Source organism: Pipistrellus kuhlii, unplaced genomic scaffold (genome assembly GCF_014108245.1).
Source record: "Pipistrellus kuhlii isolate mPipKuh1 unplaced genomic scaffold, mPipKuh1.p scaffold_m20_p_22, whole genome shotgun sequence".
Lineage (NCBI taxonomy): Eukaryota > Metazoa > Chordata > Mammalia > Chiroptera > Vespertilionidae > Pipistrellus > Pipistrellus kuhlii.
The window spans coordinates 12580475-12604094 of record NW_023425521.1 but is presented as its reverse complement, the minus strand read 5'-3'; the positions used below and the strand labels follow the sequence as shown (position 1 = coordinate 12604094).

The 23620-nt window shown below is 37.2% G+C and overlaps 1 protein-coding gene across 12 annotated transcripts in view; it reads left to right on the top strand.

Moving 5' to 3' along the window:
- Positions 1–23620, top strand: part of ACACA (acetyl-CoA carboxylase alpha) — a 248575-nt gene that overhangs the window by 125839 nt on the left and 99116 nt on the right. For 10 of the 12 annotated variants that reach the window (XM_036451660.2, XM_045586414.1, XM_045586415.1 and 7 more), the window contains 7 exons: positions 476–594; positions 10618–10641; positions 13347–13490; positions 14277–14373; positions 16017–16124; positions 19916–19972; positions 20190–20234. In XM_036451660.2, the coding sequence (XP_036307553.1) occupies positions 476–594; positions 10618–10641; positions 13347–13490; positions 14277–14373; positions 16017–16124; positions 19916–19972; positions 20190–20234 (594 nt within the window). The remainder of the gene's footprint in view (positions 1–475; positions 595–10617; positions 10642–13346; positions 13491–14276; positions 14374–16016; positions 16125–19915; positions 19973–20189; positions 20235–23620) is intronic. The other 2 variants (XM_045586413.1, XM_045586412.1) reach the window with 1 other exon arrangement.

Sequence of the window (23620 nt, the reverse complement as noted above, 5' to 3'; positions counted from 1 at the left end):
AAATGAAAACTGAACAACAAAATAATGTACAGTATATAATGGACTATATTACAAGTTTTTCTATCTTTATTCCTCATATGGCCCAGAATCAGCAACTCTCATTTTTCTCATGCTTGCTTCTGTTTAAATGATTATGCATAATGCATTAATAGTCGTGGTTGTATATGCTTTGAGTTTAGGTTGTATATGTTCTGTATATTCTCCTGAGTTTAGGTTAATATGAAAGGTTTATGGCACACCTAGAGGTATCCAGTAGAGTCAGGCTAGTTTTACTTCCATTTATAGTCATGGGTGTGGTTTTAAGATTCCAGCTTATTAGTTAAGGCAGGGTATTTTTATAGGAGCCTTGAGACTTCTGTCACCATAGACCACCTTCTTTCTCAGATACCTCTTTCAAGACTGTCTCTTTTCTGGGCTACTCATCTCTTACCTTCTGTCTTTAAAGTGTATTTACTGAGGATTACTTTTTAACCAGGTGTATGTTCGAAGGGCTTATATTGCCTATGAACTTAACAGTGTACAACACCGCCAGCTTAAGGATAACACCTGCGTGGTGGAATTCCAGTTCATGCTGCCCACATCTCATCCAAACAGGTGAGTTTGAGCTGTTACATGCACCTGTGCTAGCCAACACTCCATTAGGAGAGTTAAGGGGAATAATGTGTATGACAATTCCATGTTTTTTAAAGCTAAAAATGCAGAGCAGAAAATGAACAAATTTAAACCAGGAGATGAGAGCCTCTTCTGCCCACTTATTTTTTTTTCCTCCCACCTTTGACTACGAGAGATAAAGTATAGTCTAAATAAGATAAAAGTTTAGGATAATTTCATTCTTTTGCTTATATTGTGTTACTGAGGAAAGAATTTTCTAGCAGTTAACTTGCTGAAACTTTACCAGAAAATCACTTTTTTAGCAGTTTAAGTGAACACTTGAAAATATCTTGGGTGGAATGCTTTTCCTTTGAAAATGTTTGTTATGGGCTAAGGCAGTGGTTGGCAAACTCATTAGTCAACAGAGCCAAATATCAATAGTACAACAATTGAAATTTCTTTTGAGAGCCAAATTATTTATTTATTTATTTATTTATTTTTTAAATATATTTTATTGATTTTTTTACAGAGAGGAAGAGAGAGGGATAGAGAGTTAGAAACATCGATGAGAGAGAGGCAAGCAAGGTACAAACAAGGTACATGCCCTTGACCAGAATCAAACCTGGGACTTTCAGTCCGCAGGCTGACGCTCTATCCGCTGAGCCAAGCCGGTTTTGGCGAGAGCCAAATTTTTTAAACTTAAACTTCTTCTAACGCCACTTCTTCAAAATAGAGTTGCCCAAGCCGTGGTATTTTGTGGAAGAGCCACACTCAAGGGGCCAAAGAGCCGCGTGTGGCTCACGAGCTGCAGTTTGCCCACCACGGGGCTAAGGTGATAACCTAACCACATGTGTCAAACACAAGGCCCGCGGGCCAAATCCGACCCGCCAGGCCTTGCAATGTGGCCCGCACCGCGCTGTCATCACTGCACTCCGCTGCGTTTCCATCACAATGACAGTTTATGACTGTTCAGTAGACCATTCGGCCCGTGATTTAGGCTGGATTTTAGATTTTGGCCCCTTCTCTGATTGAGTTCGACACCCCTAAGTCCTAAGCCAATTTCATGATTTCTCTAAAAACAGACACCTGAATTCAATTGACATGCAGTCAGTTTTAAAAAATCACACTCCAGAAGCAAGCTGAAATTCAAGTAAATTACTTAATCAAGTGATGCTAATTCCATGATATCCCCTTCTTAAGCCCTTAAAAACATTAAATGTACATATGGAAATTTGTTTCAGTATTGCTTTGGTTTTAAAGTGAAAACACTTAATCTTGTATACTCATTCATTTTTAAACTATTGTGAGACACCAAAAACCTAGGAATTCCACCCACATATATATACATATATATATATATATATATATATATATATATATATATATATATATATATATATATATATATATATATATATATATATATATATATATATGTTCATCTCTTTTTGTATTTCCATTCTTTTTAGTAATACCACAGGAAATATAAATACCACAGCAATCTTAAGCTGCTCCCCTCCGTTTCTTCTTTATAGCCTTTGGTTCTTCACTTTATATTACAAAGCACTGTGTCTTTGGGGATCCTTAGTTATACACACCAGAAATAGCTTTGTTCTGAATTGCCACTTCATCCAAAGCAGTAGAAACCCTTCCTAGAGACAAAGGAGTCTGTGATGAGACTTTTGGCCACTGGATGCCACTGTCGATCCAGCAGAGGTCAGCAGATGAGCAGAGAGGCATCTTCAGAAAAAGTACTTCTCTTCTTTGTCTCAGAAGATCCTTTTACTTTTCTACCTCAAAAATACCTTATGGCTGGCAGAGAAAGGTATATGTCCTTGATTTTGCAAGCACCTCTAGGTATATGTTTGCCTCCATGGGCTTCAGAATCTCATTTTCCAGAAACAAATGGTTGTCCTTCAGCAAGCAGTGAAGTACTCATGGCACACATGGGCTCAGCCCTCAGTCGTCTTTCTTTTCCTGCATTCCTTGAATAATTGTAGAGAACTACAAGCTGTACTTAATACTCTTTGCAATTCTCAGGACATTCTCCTTTTCTTCCTGCTTTCTACAACTCTTCCCTTTGGGCAGTGATTTGTAGTCAGGCTGCAGAGCTGCTTGTGATTTCCTTCTCTCCTCATTGCTCCCCTTGTCTTTCTGAATTGCTCTCCCTGTCCTACTTTTTTTTTTGTGTGGATGTGTGTCCAGTTGGTGAGGGATAGTCTACTGGAAAGGAGAGGAATGCTTCTTAACTGTTAAGAAATCTTATTCACCTTTCTGTCTTGAGGGTGTGAATCTTGATTATTTCTGATATGATTTCAAAACTTGTATACTTGTCCTTTTCAACATCTCAGGTATACATACCCCCATGGATAAAGACCAGACTTAGATAGACTGTGATTCTGTGTGTGGTCTCTCAGAAATCTTCCTTGGTTGTATGAATATAAAACTATACACTGCTAGATTATTATTGTCACTATGACTGGTATAGATTTAAAGGTAAATAAAGATAAGGACAAATAAAGGAGAAAGATAAACTAATCTCCCGACATCCAGGAAAATGTAAAAATTACATTAATACTTTTTTAGATTTAAAGTCCCTAATAGTTTAGGAATATAAAATGTACTATCTGATTAAATCCCAATGCTATATTTCTTTTAGAATATAATTTGTGCAATTATTACAACTTGAATTTTGTTTTAGAAGATTCTGTATTTTCTTACAAAAGTTTTTATTAGTTTGGAATTGTGATGTTATTCTGACGACAAGTGGCAATTCACTTGTGACACTCACCACCTCCAGTTAGAGCAGATGCCACAAGTTAAGGGCTCAGTTTTCTACAAAACTGCTTTACTTCAGATGGGGCCACTGCATTTTTTGACCAACTGGCTACAAATTTGAGGGCTCCCATGACCCGCTCAGGTTCAACAATTCACTATAACATCTTTTTTGATAGAATTAAAGAAAACACTATGCTTATGATCACTATCTATAATAATAAAAGGGTAATATGCTAATTAGCCCGGATATCCTTCCAATGAATTTCCGGACAAAGCCAGGGCTGCGAGGGCCGAGGAAAGCTGCCATGGCTACAACCGACTAATGGGTATATGTGTATGTGTGTGTGTGTGTGTGTGTGTGTGTGTATATATATGGAGAGAGAGAGAGAGAGAGAATATCGATGTGAGAGAAAGACATCTACTGGCACAACCTCTTAGTTTTATGTTGCTTGTTCTTAGTAGTTACAGAATTATCCACAACTGATATTATAGATATTCTTCTATGACATTTAATGCATGCTTTAAAAAATATTCAATGAGAACAGAGGCATATGAATATTCATATTTTACTTATCAATGCAAAACAGAAGTTTATATATAGAGCTTTACAATCCAAAAATTCTTGGGGAAGGAAATAGATACATTCTTTAACCAATTTTTGCATTTTCTTTCCTGACACTTGGTCTTCACTTCCTAGTCATTCATTTGAATTGGACTAAATGTGGATAGCAAGTCCTTAGAAGTGAATATCTTTCTGAGATATATTATCAACACAAGACTGCAGTTTCCTGTTGCATACAAGGTCACGTGGTGAAATTCCATTCCTGCAGTTTGTTTTTGATTAGTGATTTAGCCCTCATGGGTTGGAATGAAACATGGCTTTCTGTCTGCAAACTGACAACAGCAGAGTATTTTTTTTTTTTTTTCAGGAAAATGTCTTTGATAGTGTTTGGGTTGAAGACCCCTATCCCATGAAGAACATGTTTTGATTTTTAGGGAAGTAGGCAAAACACAAGTGATTTTTCATTGCAAATAAGCCGAGCAGCCTCTAAGAAGGGAGAAGACCCTTCCTCCCACCCACCCTCCCCCCCCTCCTTTTTTTCTTTTTTTTTTTTTTCTTTAGCACACTTAGGTAGTTATTGGGTAGCCAACATGTTTGATCCTTTTTTTGTTTAAATTTATTATAGGGCTTTGTATTGCTTGAAATGTTTTAAAATTTTGAAAATTTTTTATTTTATTTTAGTGTGGAAAGAACACTTAACATGAGATATTCTTTCTTAACAAAATTTTAAGTAAACAATATTGACTGTAGGTACAGTGTTGCACAATAGATCTTTCGCACTTACTTTTTTGCTTGGCTGAAACTTTTTCCTGACATTTAGTTACTCTGTTTCAATGTAATTTGTGTTTGTTTTTCTAATACCGCTCTCAATATTTTTTTTAAAAAGAAGCAGATGACTAAACAGTTTTTATCTAATCTCAAGCTTTGTGCAGTGGCAGTATGATAGCCAATGAAGTTTATCCAAAGAGCGATTATTGCTAATTAAAAACTATGGAGAATCTCAATGGCTTTTTGCATCATCTTTCTTGCTAGATAGGCTTCAGTCAAGGTATGTTATCTTCTTCTTGATCTTCTATCCAAGGCTTCCAAGTGTTTTCCTGGGAGCTATAGTTGCAATTTATTTAACATTCCAAGGTCTTATTCACTAGAGGACCCAGTTATTAGAGCTTCACTCTAATATATAAAACCCTTTTCTTCTTCAACTTCCTTCACTTGAATAGCAGCAGCTGTAGAGATTTTCCTGTCTTAAGCATAATAGGAAATCTATGCACATGTGGCATATGTGTGTTTTTCTTTCTTTATCTTCTTAGCATTTAAAGGCTATGTCCTACTGTATATGAATTTTTTTGAGGGGAGGGGATTTTTTTGCTTTTATTCTTTTTTTAACAGTGACTTGTAATCAGTTAGCAAATGGTTTTTAAAGGAGAAGTGAGTGGGTTTCTTCAGTCATTTTCTTGGTGTAGGAATAGTCTGGATGGCTGCTACTCTGTACTAAGAGAACTTTTTGTTATTACCCATACTTTCAGGACTTGATTCTTTTGCCAAAGACTCTATCAGCACAGCTCTTTGGTGAGTTCCACCAGTATTTTACATGGATTAATCCCAGAGCTCAGACTATATTATTAAGCATTCCTTTTTCTCCTTCTCCAGTTAGGCTTGGTTTAGAGCCCGAGGTATGTGTATTTGTCTTTTTCCCCCCTTTCTGAAACCTGAGTTTATCACTCACTAGACTAGTAATGGAGAGCTTGTTACACTAAATCAGTGTCCTGAATGTTTTTACTTTGGACAATTCATTGAATCATTTGACATTCAGGATTTCACTTAGCTTTGGGCATATTAAATTATTGTGAATAATCTGGAAACAGATAAGTTGTTTAGTCAGCCTGTGTATTTGATCTTCTAAAATATAGCTATATTTATACATATATATGTAAAGTACATTATCCCATAAACTCTGTGGCTATGCATTATGGCTATACATATTATGACAGTCTGGGAGTTTAGAATTTATAACCCCAAATGATTTTCATGAATAATACACATCAAACACAGTTCCTTTTTAAAAAACTTTATCTGTGATTCAAATAAGCATCAAATTGATGCAGGAGATGAAAGTATGTTTTGTGGGGACCTTTCCCCCCCTCCCCATGTGGGAGTCCGTTCTGTGGGACTCTTCCCCTCTCCCTATGTGGGAGTCTGTATTTATTTTTTTTAATAAGTTTCCACTTTTGCTATACAAAAAAAAAAAAAAAAAAGTATATTTTGTATATTTCCACACATATGTAATGGGGGAGGACCTATTGGTGTTTATTTCCACCTATTTCTTAGGTGGAAATCCATGCTTCAGTTAAGTCAAGTTGTATTGTACCTTCTCTGCTATTTGCTCATTGTGAATTTGGCCTTTATTATAATGTTTTAATTCAAGCACTTCCTTTTTTTCATGTCTCACATCCCAGAAGAGTTCGGCTGTGTTTTCCTTTGATAGCACATGTTTTGGTCATGTCTGAGTTTAGGCTGCTGGCACCTTCATGAATAGCCTCTGGACCTTCTTTTTATGAAGATGGTTGTGAGGAAGTTCAGGAATCAGAAGCCTTCCATGTGACTAATCTACAGCCTGCTGCCACTTTCAAGAATTCTGATAATCTTTGACACCCAGAGATTAAGCCCTTCTTTGGATCAGATTGAGATACTCCAAAATCACCCAATTTGTAGCATTTTTTTTTTTTTTTTCAAAGCAGTATGAACACTGGGTTGTCGTTAGCAGGCCAGAATGAGCTATAAATAAATAAAACCCTATAGTGCTTGCTTCATTCAGGGTAGTGTGCTGATAAGATGCAAGCATCTGGGAGAAGAGAAGATGCTCAGCAGGTTTAAGTGCTTACCAAAGTGCTTTCCTGTATCCATGGCTCAGCTGCTGGTCTCGGCTGTGTTATTTTGGCACTCTAGACTTGTCAGATTGGAGAGTTGAGTTGAAAACTCCCAATATATCATTAGAGTAGCCAAGGTCCCTTCTTGTCAAGGAAGACTAGCTGATTCCAGGGGGAAAGAAAAGCAGAATCCAGGGCACCTGCAAATCCCTGTAGTTTTGTGCTGTGGGTTTGTAGCTAATTATACAGCAAGCAGCAGTAATATGCTGCAGCTCTGTTGGCATACTTGTTTCAGAAAGAGCAAAATCTTCCAGCAGAGCAAAGAAGGGCTTTAGAGAGGCTGCAAATGAATGAATCAGTGATCATTTTATTGTAAACTAAAGCTCTACATTGGAATGAGGGCAACTGAACTGCAAGGCGGTGGTGGGGAGATGCCATTTGAAATACATGGTTCAGATGTGTTTTAAAGCTCTTGATTTGGATTCTCCTGCAGAAATATAGTCACGCAAAGAGACCACCACTGGTCACAGCCAGTCAAATTGCTCTTTCTCCTATGGTACTGCTGTTAGCAACTACTAGTAGGTTATTCAGCCGACCTCTTCTGATTCTGCTTTGCTGCCTGATTTCAAAAGATTTGCCCTATATGGCTCTCATTCACAGCTTGATGTAACCACTGCTTGTTTGCATGCATCCCCATCATTTTCATATAGAGCCTTCCTCCTCCCCTTCATGTTAGAAGGCAGAAGAATCGGGAGCATTTTTATCTGATAAGAAATTTATGCAGGGCCAGCTAGAATCAAGCAAAATGAAATTCAGCTGGAAGGGATGGCAAAAGGCTCAGAGAACTTGTGACTGCCAGAGAAGTCAGTGTTCCTTAAATAAAGAGGGTTCAGCTAGCAGGCAGCAACTCTGACTTTGCATTCATATTGAAGCAGGCTCTCCAGCCATTCTAGGCAGACAGATCAATAAAATCAGAGGTGACTTAATGCCAAGAACCTCAGAATTCAAAGGATTTCTCTTGTCCTTCTTTAAATTTATTCTTTATTGATGTGGAATTCTAGCCTTGGAAACTACGAGGAGAAACTGCCCGCCTTAGATTCTGGCTTATGACAAGCCTATTGAACAGTGTCCTTGGAATGCATCCCCTTTGGTTTCTCAGTTCTCACATCTATAAAATGGAGCTCTTCTACTGGAAAGAAAATGATTCCAATAATTACCAAAACATTGTGAATGAAGATTCATCATAAGTGCTTTGAATAGCCTTATGAAAAGTGAATTTATATTCCATGTATTTGAAAATGCAGTTGATTGCTTTATCAGAGATTGAGCAATTAGATTATTTTTGCATGATGGGCATGCAGTGAATGTGGTAGATTTTATTTTATATTTTTAGCTACATAAATGGAAGAGCTGACTCGTACAATCTCTTCCTTGATTGTTTTTATGCAGACCATGCATCTAGCTTCCTAGTGTATCACAATACTGTACAATATGGCACACTGGTCATATTCTTTAATTGATCAAATAGCCCCTGATAGGACAACAAAATATGTAAATGATCATATTCATGGCTAACTATTTACCTTGTAATAGAGAATTTATCCTTCTCTCCAGCCCCACAGATTCTTATTGTACCAAAAAGGAAAAGCTGTCTCTAAACTTATCTCCTATGTGATTGATTTGATGCCATTCTTTTAAAAACTGGAGATGTTGGGAGTTTTTGTTCATACCTCATACTGTGTAGATGGTACACAATTTCTATAACAAAGCAGCAGGGGGCTCCCTATGAGAGCATGAGAATTGCTGATGGAGAAGGACTGGCTTTTTGTTGATGGTGTTCTTTTCAATTCAGGCCCCTTTTTGCTGAAAACTTGGTCATTGTCCTGTGAACATTCCCTAAGGGATTAAAGTGCAGCTACAGAAGCAGCGAAACCATTTTTATTAGTTTAAGAAATTGGTTAACAGTTGAAAAAGATTATGCTGGTTTCTAAATTCCAGAAACCTGGGTAGATGGAGCCTAAGATTGCTTTGGTTGTAGGGTCCTTCTCTCTGAACTGAGTGAGGTTCATAGGAAGGGATTGTGCAGGTGACTCCTTTCTTTAGAATCCTTTATATATTAAAAGCAAGACTTTTCTATGTTTTCATTAGTATCTACATTTAATTTTCTTAGTTTTACTTCCCTTTGCTCTAGAATCTATGCATACTTCATGTTTGTTGTTGAGGACCCTGTGCATTATAACGAAGGGTGTCTTGTAAAATGAAACCTATTCCCCTGAGTGAGAGGCTGAAAGAATGCACACAGCAAAGGTGCAGGTTTTTGCACTTGGAGGTTGTGCTTGCTGTCTTAGGAATTCACTCTGTGATACAGGTTTGATGCAGAGAGCGTTGCTACTCACAAATCACATGAGGTATACAGTTTGTGTGCAGTGATATGTCACAGCTTTTTATTTATATGGCCAGCTCAGTCTATTCTGCTCCTTTCAATGCCATGGAAAGTGCATCATTTTCCTCCCTCTCTCCTCCTTCCCACATATCATCAGCACCACCCACTATGTTCTGTCCATTAAGTCCTCTGTGTGCCAGAAAATCCCAACAATGATTAAATGCTGATAAAAGAATGTTAGAAGGTTAAGATATCAACCCCCTTACAGTCCTCCTAAATTGTGGGTGGTAAGTATAACTTTGCCCTTTCAACATTGGAAATAAGAGGTTTTAGTTGGTGTTTGTTGTTGTTTTTTCTCCTTATGTTGAGGAAATGCCTGACATCATTTTAATAAAAAGATTTAGTAGCAAAGACCAAAGAGAAAATAGACTTGCTTTGCAGTTTCCATAATTAGCCTAGTCTTTCTTTCATGATTTTGTCACATTCTTTATTGGGAATAACTAAGGTTAGCCAAATTTAGGTAAGGTTTTATTTATGAGAGGCCTAGAGTTTTTAAGCTTATAGCAATTTAAAAAAGTCATTATTACTCTAAACAAAATATATAAATGATAAATTAAAAAGTGTTAATTTTTACATAATATATCCATCTAGCCATAGAATCATTTATCATTATATTCCTACTTGATTTTCACTTCCTTAAAGCTCCTATTCTACAAAGCACCCTCCTTTCCAACACCAGCACCACTGCTGTCACCACCACCCACCACTATCCACCATCACTACCACCAACAACCCACCACCACCATCCACCACTACCTAGCACCTACCACCACCATTCACCACCACCCACTACCACTGTCCCACCCAGATCTATGGAAGGAAGATGGTGGAAGAGACTTGAAAGGCAGCTTGGGAACTCACTGGCTCTCTTTCTTTGGAGGAGAGTTTGTAGGTTCATAACATTTTCTTTAAAAACAATTAAGATGGGAGGGGATATAGAATCAACTTCTCTAGACCTCCTTATTACATTTTTAGCAAAGTAGGAACAAGAAAGAAGATTCTCTAAGAATCTTGTCAAGAATTCTATTTCATATTGAAGCTTAATATGCCATATCATATAACTTAAATTAATTTCCATGAGCCCGTGTTATATCACTACTCTGCATTATTTTTTTGGTAATAGAGCTATTAAAAAAAAACCACCCATGGTAAATATATTTGATTGTTTCCATCAATGGCTGCTTGGTGAGGTAGGTCCGAAGACATGCCTCTTTGGAGGCACCCTGGAGGTGGAAGGGTAATGAGCACTTATGTCTGTTGAATGCCAGAGCTGCCAAATTGGAGCTCCTCACAACTGGTGTGTATCTTCTCTGACGGTTCTTTTATTATGGCTTTTACTAACCTATAAGTAACTAATTGTGGTTGTTTAATTACAGAGGGAACATCCCCACGCTAAACAGGTACCGTATGTCTAGATTTTTTTTCCTTCCGTTTCCAATTAAAAACACCCTTTTTGTAACTTAGAATAGTGAAATCAGAGGGGGAAATAGCCCAATACTGGACAAGCGATTATGTTATCTTCTGCCAGGGAGTCCATCCTGAGTTCCCCTTTGGATGTGCTAAGTTATTCTTTCTATTTGGAAAACATGTCTTCAGCTTTTCTTCAGCTATTAAAAAAGCAATACTTGAAAAGCCTCAATATGGAAAAGCTCTCGTCAGCTGTCAGTGAGAGGAGAGTTGTCTGCTTGATGTTCATCTTTGTTGTAAACTTTTTTTTCCTTCTTTTTGCTAAGTTATATGTCTGGTTGGGATTTTCATAGGAGAACCCCTTAAGGTTATCACTATCCTAGGAAATTGTTCTTAATTTTTTCAATTTTGAGTTTCTCTTATTTGCTTCTCAGAGGAATGCAAATTCAGAAATAGCTGATCTCATGTTTTATAAATTTGTTTGCTTTTTTTCCCTAAAGTGATGATAATGATATGAAAGTTAAGTTTTATTTCAGGCCTATAATAAGAGTCACATTGGAAAAGTATATTTATTGATAAGTTTTGATGTGTATAGCCCTGGGAAGAGGTTTCTAGGCCAGTATAATACAAGTGATATTTTAGTACTTTGAGTTCCTCCTGCTTCTGAGCCAAGCAAGGCAACACAATGCAAGTTTGAGAGGAAAGCAATTCTGATTGGAATTTAATCCACAGAATGCTAAAGCAATAATAGGTTGGTGGCGAGCTTTTTGTACATGATCCCTTATTCATTGAAATATTTATAGGCTTATGTTTGTTTTGTCCCTCTCCCTTTAAATATTAAGTAATCAAAACTCGTTAAAGCTTTTAGCATCCAATTTAGATGGGAGAGGAAAGGGAGTGCTTTTGTTTGGTCCTTCTGCCTTCCCTTGGAGACTGGGCTTGGTTCATTCCTGCCTGCCTTCAGCTGTTTTGACCCATGAACAAAGTACCAAGGGAAACTGAATAGTGGATATTTCCCATGGGGTTCAGCTGAGTAAAAAATATATTTAACCCTATGTTTGTCACAAGCACAGCCTGATAGCTTATTTAGAGGGAGTTCCCTTTAAGTGTTACATGGAACTCTTATCTTTCCCTTTTACTATCAGGCAGGTAGAAAAGATACAATGCCTCACAAACTTGCTCCTTTAGTGAATATATTTGGTGATCCTAGAAAAGAGGATGATAGCATTTCGGAGCTCATACAACTCTGAATCCCAATTTCTAGTGAGCACCAAGTGTAAGACTTGCTTGCTGTGTGTTTCATTTGTTTATTTCATTCATGGAATCAATGGTTTCCTCTCCCACCCTGCCTTTCTATTCCCCACTACTATCAAAGATGAAGTACCTTCTTCATAGTCATGAGTTGCCAAGGGAATAAAAACCCAGAGTGTCAGTCTCTATAGTCTGTGTGAGCAGCACTTCCATGCTATAAAAAAATTTCATTGCCTTTTATAATTACAATTTGCAGTAAAGTACAGTATGTACCCAGATCTCAAGTCCACATTGCTGGCTCTCTTCCCCCTGCAATGCTGCAGGTGGTGCACTTAAGGAGATTTTAGAGCAGCTCCCTGAAGGTCAGGTGCCATTGCCTTGCTCTGAACTTGCTTCCGATCAGTATGCCGGTTACATGTCAGGCAAGTCCTAGAGGCATCCTTCAGCTTGGTCCTTCCTAACAGGCTGCCCTGATTGACTGGGCATTCAGAAACACTTTACAGTATTATTTATCAGTGCATACTGCTGAGGTGCATCAAGGAATATACAGCTTCATTATGTTTTTAGATTGAACAAATCAGTTCAGTTCTCTTCGAGCATCTCCATTTAGCACTTGTTTGTCATGCTTACACATACTGTGAGACCCATGCTCTGCCCTTTCATATCCTGCTGGGATTTATTAAGGGCTTTTGGTGAAGGTATACTTACCCTCGAATAGAAATGTCTGACTATAAAATAGAAATTTTGCAATTTAGGATTGAAAATGTCTCTCTTTCAAAAAGGGAGGAGCTGTAATCCTTAGGATTGCTATCTCTATCAGCTCATTAAAGGAAAAAGTAAATATCAATACTTCCTAAGTTCCTTTTTTAGACTGTGACTTGTTTCTGTATGGTAAATAATGCTTTTTATAATGATCTACTAAACCATTCCAAATGACTTAGAGTTGTTGCACATGCATATATCTATCTGTGAATACTTAATCTATTAGTTACTAGAGAAAAATACCTTAAGTGTTGCCTAGTTACAACTTACTTGGCTTGCTTACTTCCTTTTAAAATAAGAAATGTTTTAGGGAAGGGGAAGATGCAGAGTGTTTTTTAACCCCTATGTGCTGTTTATTCATTAGACACGCCATGATATCATTGTATTAAAACTGCCATGAAATTCCTGACAGTCCTTAGATTTTTGGAGAAATTTTGGAGTGGTAAAAATACAGCTTGTGTGTCTATATATGTGGGGTGGTGGTGGTGGTGGTGGTGGAATTCTAATGAAAACGCTAATGTGACTATAGTAAGACAGCCTTATCCATACGGGGTAAAAAACCAAATCTGCTCTGCAACCTGACCCTATTTCTGAGTTTTCTCCTAGCTCCTTTTCCCTGCTGTCACTCTCCCAGCCCTTGCTCCTACCCTCCTTGTCTAACACACTTGGTTGAATTACCATTTAGAATGTCCTTCTCCTCCAACCTCAACCACTGTGGCATGACTCATGTAGCTAATGTCAGCGATGTGCTACTGGACAACTCATTCACTCCACCATGTCAGCGGATGGGCGGAATGGTCTCTTTTCGGACGTTCGAAGATTTTGTCAGGTAAGACACTGTGGAGCTGTGTATGTACAAGAGAGCGATGGGCGTCTGTGTTTTGGGAGTCTCAGATTTTTGCCAAATGAATAAAGGTCCCCAGAAGAGCCATGAGCCAGCTAAGGAGATGTAGCCCTTGCTGTATATGCCCTCAGAGAGGTATATGTCCTTACATTTCTACCTCTCACTCAGACTCTACAAGCCTCTAGTTGTTATATGAGCCTGGTCAGGAAAAAAGAAACAAACAAAAACCATCGTTTTCCTTAGGAGCTAGCAGAAGAAGCTGTCTGCTCTGTGATGAGTGAAATGTCAGGAGAAATTAAACACAACACTAGAGTGAGCCCACCAGAGACGATACATCTTTTGATTAAATGCATTCAGCATCTATCTCTTGATGTATACTGATGCATTACCCTAGGGGGAGGGGTAATTACATTGGTCTGTCACTGCTTCAGTCCCAGGCTCTTTCTGTTACTTTAAGACTGATGATGACAGCAGTGCTCATATCTTACATAAAAAAAAAAAAATAAAAGCAAAACTAAAAGCTTTAGATCATTCTTTATTAAAAAATATATATATTATATATGCTTTATTAAAGTTGAAACAATCCATCCCCCTAATTTCTGCCACTTGGTGAAATTTTGCATATCACCTCTAGCCACTGGTGTTTGTATTCCGTTGACTGTTGAACACAGGGTATGGTAGATTATTCTTTTAGACTGAGCTGGCAGTGGCAGCGTTCATATTCTGCCACCTGGATTTTCATGGTGGGTGTTTTTCTCTGGTATTTTTCAGGCTCTTTGGTGAAGTGATGGGGTGCTTCTGTGATTCCCCACCCCAAAGCCCCACATTCCCTGAGGCAGGTCACACATCTCTGTACGATGAAGACAAGGTATACTGTTCCTTTGGGAGACTGCTTTGCTCCTTCAGATACATGACTTGTGCTGTGTATATACTATTTTTCCGACTTTGGAGTGTTATAGGAAAGAATTCATCTTTTTTTAAAATCCTGACCTGAGAATATTTTTTTCATTGATTTTTCTTTTTCTTTTTTAAAGATAATGGAGGGAGAGAAGAGAAAAACATTGATGTGAAAGAGACACATGGATAGGTTGCCTCTGTTTGCACTCTGACCGGGGTTAGGAATCCAGCCTGCAGCCAAACATGCTCTTGACCAGGAATCGAACCCATGACCCTTTTTTTTTTTTTTTTTTAATATTTTATTGATTTTGTACAGAGAGGAAGGGAGAGAGATAGAGAGTTAGAAACATTGATGAGAGAGAGTCATCTATCAGCTGCCTCTTGCACACCCCCCACTGGGGATATGCCTGCAACCAAGGTACATGCCCTTGACCAGAATCGAACCCGGGACCTTTCAGTCCCCAAGCCGACGCTCTGTCCATTGAGCCAAACCGGTCTTGGCCGAACCCGTGACCCTTTGGTCCACGGGCTGATGCTCTAACTGGCCAGGGCAAGAATTCATTTTTTTGCCCTACTTTATGTTATTTAATTTTATATACCTCATCAACTATTTTTGGAAATCTGTAGAATATAAATTCTTACCTAAAACATAAGTAAAGCATATTAATCCTGGAATCCATACTGTGGAATAGGCTTGGCTGTATCCATTGTAGCTGCCTCTGGTTCTCTGAATGTTGTTTCAAAGAATTCAGCTTTGGTTGCTTCAATTCTAATGTAGTGATGGCTTCTTTATTTGCACAGTGCTACTATTATAGTCTTCAGGGAATGGTACACTTAGATAGTAGGAAAAATATGTATGTTGTTTAAAACTTTGTCCTTTTGCCAAAACCAGTTTAGCTCAGTGGTAGAGCATCGGTCTGCAGACTGAAGGGTCCCAGGTTCGATTCCGGTCAAGGGCATGTACGTTGGTTGCGGGCACATCACCGGTAGAGAGTATGCAAGAGGCAGCTGGTCGATGTTTCTCTCTCTCTAGCTCTCTCCTTTCCTCTCTGTAAAAAAATCAATAAAATATATTTTTTAAAAAATAAAATATAATAAAACTTTGTCTTTTTATTAAGTTCCTTCTATTCATTTCTCAGTAAATAAGTTGTTGTTTTTCCCTACCAGGTTCTTTTTCTGTGGTTTGACACTTCTGTATGATAAATTGTTAGAAAATATATTATGAGGGAGTATGTTCAGATGGCTTCTTTCACTCATTTTTCTTCACTTTCTGTGAAGAGGTGTGGCAGTTGTTTTTATTCCCATTTTATTGGTAACAAAATTGAGACTAATCTTCAAGGTCATGTCAAGTCAAGGTTTGGGGCCACTTCCAGCTAATGCCTTCGCTGCCTTATCTTTTAAAAGGTGAATGTTTTACTTCTTTTCATCTCCATTGTGGATGTTGGTGGTTTCAATATGCTTTATGTGTGCTAGTAGGCAAATCAAAATGTCATGTGGGGCATTCTACTCAGTACTATAATTTTTTTTCAGTCATTCTACTCAGTACTATGATTTTTCTCTAAGTCTGTATTAGCCAGCCTCCTGATGTCTTTGTCTTATGTTCTTGGGTTACAGGTCCCCAGGGATGAACCTATTCACATTCTGAATGTGGCTATCAAGACTGACTGTGATATTGAGGATGACAGGCTGGCAGCGATGTTCAGAGAGTTTACCCAGCAAAACGTAAGCCCTCAGCTGGGTGGAAACCTGTGACGGCTCCTTACTGCTGGCTGGATATCATACCAATCTTTTTATCAGTTGCTACTTGTAAGGCCCATCACTGTGGATGGCTATGTCCTTCACATAGTTCTCTGCATATAGGGGTAAAATTCCAAAGGGACTTAATAGTATATAATGAATATCTGTTTATGTCAAGAAATATAGAAACTCAACTATTTAAAATGTATTTTGCACTGACATCAAACTTCATAGTTTAAACCTAAATTTCCATCATTTTTCTTCACCTCTTCTGACCCCCATCTGCTCCACCACCACTCCCAGCCCCGCCAAACAAAATAAAAACAAAAAACCCAAGTAACCATTCATTCAGAAATCATTGACTTCCTCTTTTTCCTTGCCATTTCCTTTACCACAATCTATGTGTTTATTTGTATCTGGTCAGTCACCAAGGTCTGTCTTTTGTTTGTACTGTCTCTTTCCCTCCCTCCTTCTCTTTCTTTGTTTTCAGATTTTTAATTCCCACTACTATCTCTCTGGTTTAAAACCTTACTCACCTCATACCTGAGGCACTACAACAGGTTTACTTGCGATCTACCTATCTTCCTTCACTCTTCCCCTCCAGATACTTTCCATTCAGAAGTGAATAGCCCTAACTAAAATGTATTTTTCCTCCCTTGAACTTTTAATTGGTCAGCATACATTCACTAGCAATAATAATACTTTTTATTTACAAATAACTTCTGTGTCAATTTTTTATTTGCACCTCACCACAGTCCCATGAGGTTAGATTAGTTAGGAATTATTCCAGTTTTGCACAAGGGGAAAAACTCAAGCTTAGAGAGATTAACACCTCCTCCGACTCTGATCACCAGCTAGTAGATGATAGAGCAAAAATTAGTATTTAAGGGCTTTAATTCCACCTCTAGGAGCCACAGATCTAGGTGCTTTGGTAAATGATGTATTTTTTTTTAGCCCTGAAATGATTCATGTCTAGTTGCAGGGACTGCTTAGGCATGCTCAGAATGATTGCAATATATGATAGATGCCAAAGTGTCCTCTTTAGCTCTTTAATGGCAAAGACCCAAGTGTTTTCTTGGAATGGAAACTACTAGTTAATAGTGTTTATTATAAAGAAAGAACTGAATAGAATGATTTAACAGTATAAACAATGTCATCGGCATTCACATCATATAAATCTAATGGTAGATACCTGGGAAAAGATGGTAACTTTGTGCTTAATGTGAGTCCTAGCATTTACTCCATGTTGCTCTGGAATTAAGAGTGGCCACCCTAAAGAAAGGCTCTTACAGAAAAGTGAAAATAGGGACATGCCTGGGATTTTTTCTTTAGAAGAAAAATTTACCTCCCCCCCCCACCCCCTTGTCTTGTGAATACATAAAATTAACCTGAAACCAGGGACCAAAGAAACCTTAGCTGGAAGAGTGCTAATGTCGTGCATGACTGCTGATGCTAAGATAATCTAAAATTTCCTTCTCAGGTTTTGAGGCACTAATTGCCCTTATTTGATTGTTTTGACCTCAACTGTAGGCTTTTTATTACCCTCACATCTTAGTGCTGTATGTTATCATATGTTGATTTAAAGAGGCAGTTTCTTCATCTTCACTACATAAGTTTATAACATTAATTGGCAATAAGAAATTGCCTTTTTCTTATAGTGGACTTGTAAACTGAGGCACAGAGAAATATATTGTCATTGCCCGAGGCTATTCAGAAGGGTAAGGGTTGACTTTCCAAGCCTAGAGAAGCTGTTAACTGCATCGGATACAGTGCTTCTCCAGAAATATTAGGCATTTTCACTTCCTTGTTTCGAAAAGAATGTAAAAATAAAAATAAGGAAAAGTAATAATAAAAAAAAGCTTAAATAACTAGTTTTATTTTTCACTTCATGATCATGTTCCTAGCAGTTTAGAAAAAGTTTCTTTTTTTTAAAGCACACATTAAACTATCAAATAGGTTGATCCAAATTGTCCAAATAATCTTCTAGTCCCAGCATGTCTTTTTTTCTCTCATAGAAATTAGGATCATATATTTGTAAATGACTTGAGGAGGAGATTGAAGCAGTCAGTGCAAATGGAGTTTCTCCAGGTGCTGGCGCCTAATCGCTGGGTAATAGCTGTGGACTTGCTGTGAGGCCCGCATTATTACAATGTAATCAGAATCCTGTTGCTCTGCTGTTATTGTCAGCCACTTGTGGAATTTTAAAAGCAATAACAGTTTTGACTTTAAATCATGGCATTATTAAAGTTATTTTCTTCTCTTGCCTGAACATAGCTATCGATGCTTGTCTTTGAAGGGTTGGCTGTGGTGGAATTCTTTGTTGGTGGTATCAGGTATCAGAAGAAATGTTTCTTTTCCTTGGCACACTGAAAGATTGAGAACCACCACCACTCACCCCTCCCTCCACTCCTCCCTTCACTCCTTCCTTCCTCCATTCTTTCTTCCCTTCCTCCCTCCTTTCCTTTTCTTATTATAGTATTAATACTTGGTTATTTATAATAACAGTTATGATGTCAGTACAGATCATTTATTAAAGTTATTAAACCAAAATTTATGTATATTTGATCAGGGAATTTATTATTAGGAAATTTATTTTTCCAACTATATTTTGCTTATGTTGCTAATTAATTTTATTACTAAGCAAATGTCATAATAGAAAATGTTCTCCAATAGGAGGAAATGGCTTGGGACTGTGCTTATTTATAAGCAGACTCCAATTTGGATTTTAAAAATATATAGTATCATGAAAATCAAGAATTGGCTTATGAACTTATCTCTTGGTTAAAGTTATAGCAAGGAATTGATGAATATGTGGGCTTTTACAACCTAAAGTCTGGACTTAGGTTGTAAAAGCCCACATATTTTTTCTATTTGTGTCACTCAGATATTTTTACAAGTCATTCAACTGGTGAAACTGTTTTTCCATTTGTTGCCATGTAGCCCCTCTTTGCTTAGGATCATGCTGTTTACTTAGCTCATTAAACTGTCCCTCTGTCTCTCCCTTTTGAGATAAACTTACCAGGTTCAGTACAGATAGAAGAAAGCTTAGATCCAAAGGCCCAAGACTCATATGAGACAGTCTTGACACTGCTGGCCTCTCTTGCCTTCTAATACACTGCTCAGCTATGCAAGTGGAAGTATGAATAATCACTAAATTTAAAAGTCGATTAAACATTGCACTTAGCAACTTTTAAAGAGAATTTAAAAAATACTTTCAAGTAAAGTTAGTGGGGAGTATGTTCTAGAAGAAGTGAAAAGATCAGGATTTGTTAGGTTGGATTCTAGGAATGCTATATATGATGGTAAGTGTTATCTATATTGTAAACAACAGTTTAGAACCTGAATTTTCCACTTTATGAAATTTTCTTCTTTTCCCTCTGATCTGAATGACCTGATTACATTTATCTTCTGTTTTAGTTTTAATCTTCACATTTGAACATTCTCACTAATGTGATTTCTATAAGTAGGAATTGTGCTAAAATCTACCTTGAAGTGAATCAGACCTTAGAGAATTTAGGTGACTACATATGACCCCTTTTCCTACACAGACTTCTCTCTCAATTTTGTCAAGATCAATATAAAACCTATCCCATAAGACTTAGTCCCAGGATCCAGATGGAGATTTATTTATTTGCAAGTTTGAAGGTACTAAGCCAAAACACAGATAACCAAAAAGGATGCTTGGCCCAATTAGAGCCTGTGGAGGACTGAATTGGGGTAAGATTTAGGATGAATGGAGATCTTATCTATCTTTTATTTTACATGTTTCTCCATAGAAAGCTACTCTGGTTGAACATGGAATCCGCCGCCTTACTTTCCTGGTTGCACAAAAGGTATTGGCAATATGGAATTACACCTGTCTAACATTTCTTATGCTGCTAGAATTTTAAAAGTCAGAAAGTGGAGTTATAATCATAAACTTATTTATAGAATTTATGTAGAGAAATAACTGTTTTCTACAAGTTTAAGAAAAACATTAACTTAACTCATCTTTTACTCAATTTGGTTTTAAATTTATTATTTCTTTCCTTTCTGTCTTTCACTTGAAAGGATTTTAGGAAACAGATCAGCTATGAGGTGGATCAGAGATTTCATGTAAGTAAAAGGAACAATAATGAAATATTATTTACTGTTTTATCTGTTTGCCATTGATTATTTAAACATAGAATACGTGTGAGTTATTTAGAAGGGCTGGACTGATGTTTGGTCCCTCTTCTTTTAGAAAGTATTATGACTATTCAATTCTTCTATGGTTGTTTTTTTCTACCCTATAACATTCTCAATATATCTCTGAGAAATAATTAAGAATGAGCATATGCATTTATCTGAATTAATAAGGTAGAAGCAGGAGCTAATTTCTTCTACGCACACAGTGAATCAATAGAGAACTGTCACTTGCACTTTGGGAATTTGGCTTTTATCAAAGAGGATTCAAGTTCTATTATTGAGAATTATCAATTATGTGAAACAATAATTTATTATTAAAATACCTTAACCGCACCTAACTTGCTACTTTTGTCGCATGTTAATTTTAGGAGCAGGAAATAAATAAAAATTGCGCGTTAAGTTGCTTGCTCTCCTATTTAGCTGAATTAACTTAATATTTATGACATTAAGTTTTATTGAAAAGAGAAGTAAGTTATTAGCCTGGTATCTGAACTAAAGCATACCCATATGATCAGTATGATGATAGCACTAAGACCAAGAACCCAGTTTGCAATCAAGATGTCATTCTCTAAAATGACTGATTGTAGTAAAAATGTTTCTTTATAAGTCGATCCCAATATGTTAGGTCTAGTAATAATTAATGTCATTTTCTAATACTTTTTTAAAATCAAATTTATTTAAACAATACAACAAAATTTAATCAACAATATAGTTGCCGTTGTTTTCTACTACTTGTGCCCAACGCTCAGGAAGCATTTTAATCCCTCTGTTGTAAAATTCTTGTGATTTTGATGCAAAAAATTCGGTCAATGCATTTTTGAGGCATTCTTCATTATTAAATTTTTTTCCAAGAAGAAAGTTTTGCAAAGAACAAAACAAATGGTAATCGGAAGGGGCAATATCAGGAGAATATGCAGGTTGAGGGAGAACTTCCATTCCAACTGGCGCAGTTTTTCAGCAGTGATTCTTGCAGTATGCGGTCGTGCGTTATCGTGGTGAAGAATTACGCCCTTCCGATTAATCAGTGCGGGTTCTTTTTCTCTTAAAGCTTGGGCTAACCTTTCCAATTGGGCACTATACATTGCACTTGTAATGGTTTGGTTAGATGGTAAAAGTTCATAATGAAGAATTCCTTTAAAATTCCACCAAACACACAACATCACTTTTTTCGCATGCAAGTCAGGTTTTGGCGTGGGCTGCGGAGCCTCATTTTTGTCCAACCATTGAGGCCGCCTTTTCAAATTAGCATACAGCACCCATTCTTCATCTCCGGTAACAATTTGCTCTAAAAACGGGCAAACGGTTTTGATGAGAGAGGAGCGAACTGCAAATTGTGACTCTTTGATTATGGTTGTTGTCGGTCAACTCATGAGGAACCCATTTTCCAAACTTTTGGACTTTGCCAAGTGCACACAATTGATTGGAAATTGTTTTTTGTGAACAATTTAAAGTTGTCGCAAGCTCTTGTTGGGTAATTTGAGGATTTTGCACCAAAAGAGCTTGAAGAGCTTCTTGATCAAAATTGGACACACGGCCTCGACCACTCTTGTCATCTAACGAAAAATTTCCCTTGCGAAATTTCTCAAACCAACGCTGGCATTTTCTGGCACTAACTGCATCTTGACCAAGAGCACTACAGATGTTTTTTGCAGCCTCACTTGTTTTTCTTCCTAATTGGAACTCGTAAAGCATGCAGTGCCGAATATGCTCTTCATCCGCCATCTTCTTAGCCCTAGTTTTGCAACAAAAACCAAACCAAACACAAACTTTTTCAAGCAAAACTTGTTCATTGCACTTCACACGTTCTGTAGATACCACGTGTTTGAAGGTTATGTCAATACAAGTCAACGCCAAGCAAGATTTTAAACGAATGTTTAAAAATGACATTAATTATTACTAGACCGATAGCTAAGGATTCCAGAGGGTCTTAGGAAGCCTTAATTTTTCTGATAAGATTTTTGTTTTGTTTCATTTTATCAATTAAGATAATTAAATTTGTTTTTAAAACCTGCTCATTTGCAATAATGAAGATAATATTTGGGATACTGGAAATGACTTTCTAAACTTAAGGACCTACCATATTTTCCAGCGTATAAGACTACTGGGCGTATAAGACGACCCCCTGATTTTTTTTACAGTTAAAACATAGGTTTAGGCCTATATTCGCTGTACACTGTGTTCTAGTAAAAAGCCTGCTCAGATTGGCCAGGGTCAGAGAGGCGCTCTATTAAAAAAAAAAACAAAAACTGGTGTTGCCTCAGAAGTGGGGGATAGTCTTATACAGCGAATATAGGCCTAAACCTATGTTTTAACTGTAAAATTAAGGGGTCGTCTTATACGCTGGAAAATACGGCATGTGTGGTTGCTTTTATTGCCTTTTTTGTTTATTAGATCTTTAGCATTTGACATTTTGTTTTCCTTCTAACAGTTCACCTTGTTGGTCTAGTGCAGCAATTTTCAACCTTTTTAATTCCATGGCACACATAAACTAATTATTAAATTCTGTGGCACATCAAAAAATATGTTTTTTTGCTGAAATGACAAAAAATGGTTATAATTTTGATTTATTCACACCGAATGGCTATTGTTGTATTGGCTATTGTAATTTTTTAAATTTAACAATCTAAGGGAAAAGTGGTCAGTATTCCTGACTAAATAGTCAGGTATTGCATGTTTTAAAAATTCTTGCGGCACACTGATTGAAAATCGCTGCTCTAGTCTATAGAGAAACAAGAGAGTCTACCCTGCAAACTAAAGAGCTGAGATTCTCTGAAATGCTCTAGGAAGTGTTGTGGACTGCACAGCTCTCCTATGTTATTGATGTTAGGAAGCCAAGCAGAGTACAGATATATATCAATCAATAATTTTAGATAGGAAACTGGAGACAGTGAAGAAGTATGAGGAGCTTAAAGGGAACCCTGGAGCTTTAGGAAGAAAAATCCAGAGCTTAGAGAATAAAATTGATACTTGGGGATAGAATATGAGAGACCATGAATAAGTACTGTGGCCGGTGGATGCTGATCAGAGCTAGGGTAGACATGCCAGAGCCTGGCCCTGGGTCTGGGAAGAGTATTGGGCTAGGTTCTTAAGCTTAAACCTGATTTTTATCTTTTGGGTTACTATATTTTTCTGGCAAATTGTGTTGAATTTGTAAAATTGTTTTCCTTTTTCCTAATGGTTCAGATGAAGCCTTCATGTTTATAGCACGTGAACTGGTTTCCCATAATAAGCATTTCCATGATAAATTAAAACTCTCTACTAAAAATTTTTAAAAGCCAAAGCAATTAATTATCATGGACATTTTTTAATGTGTT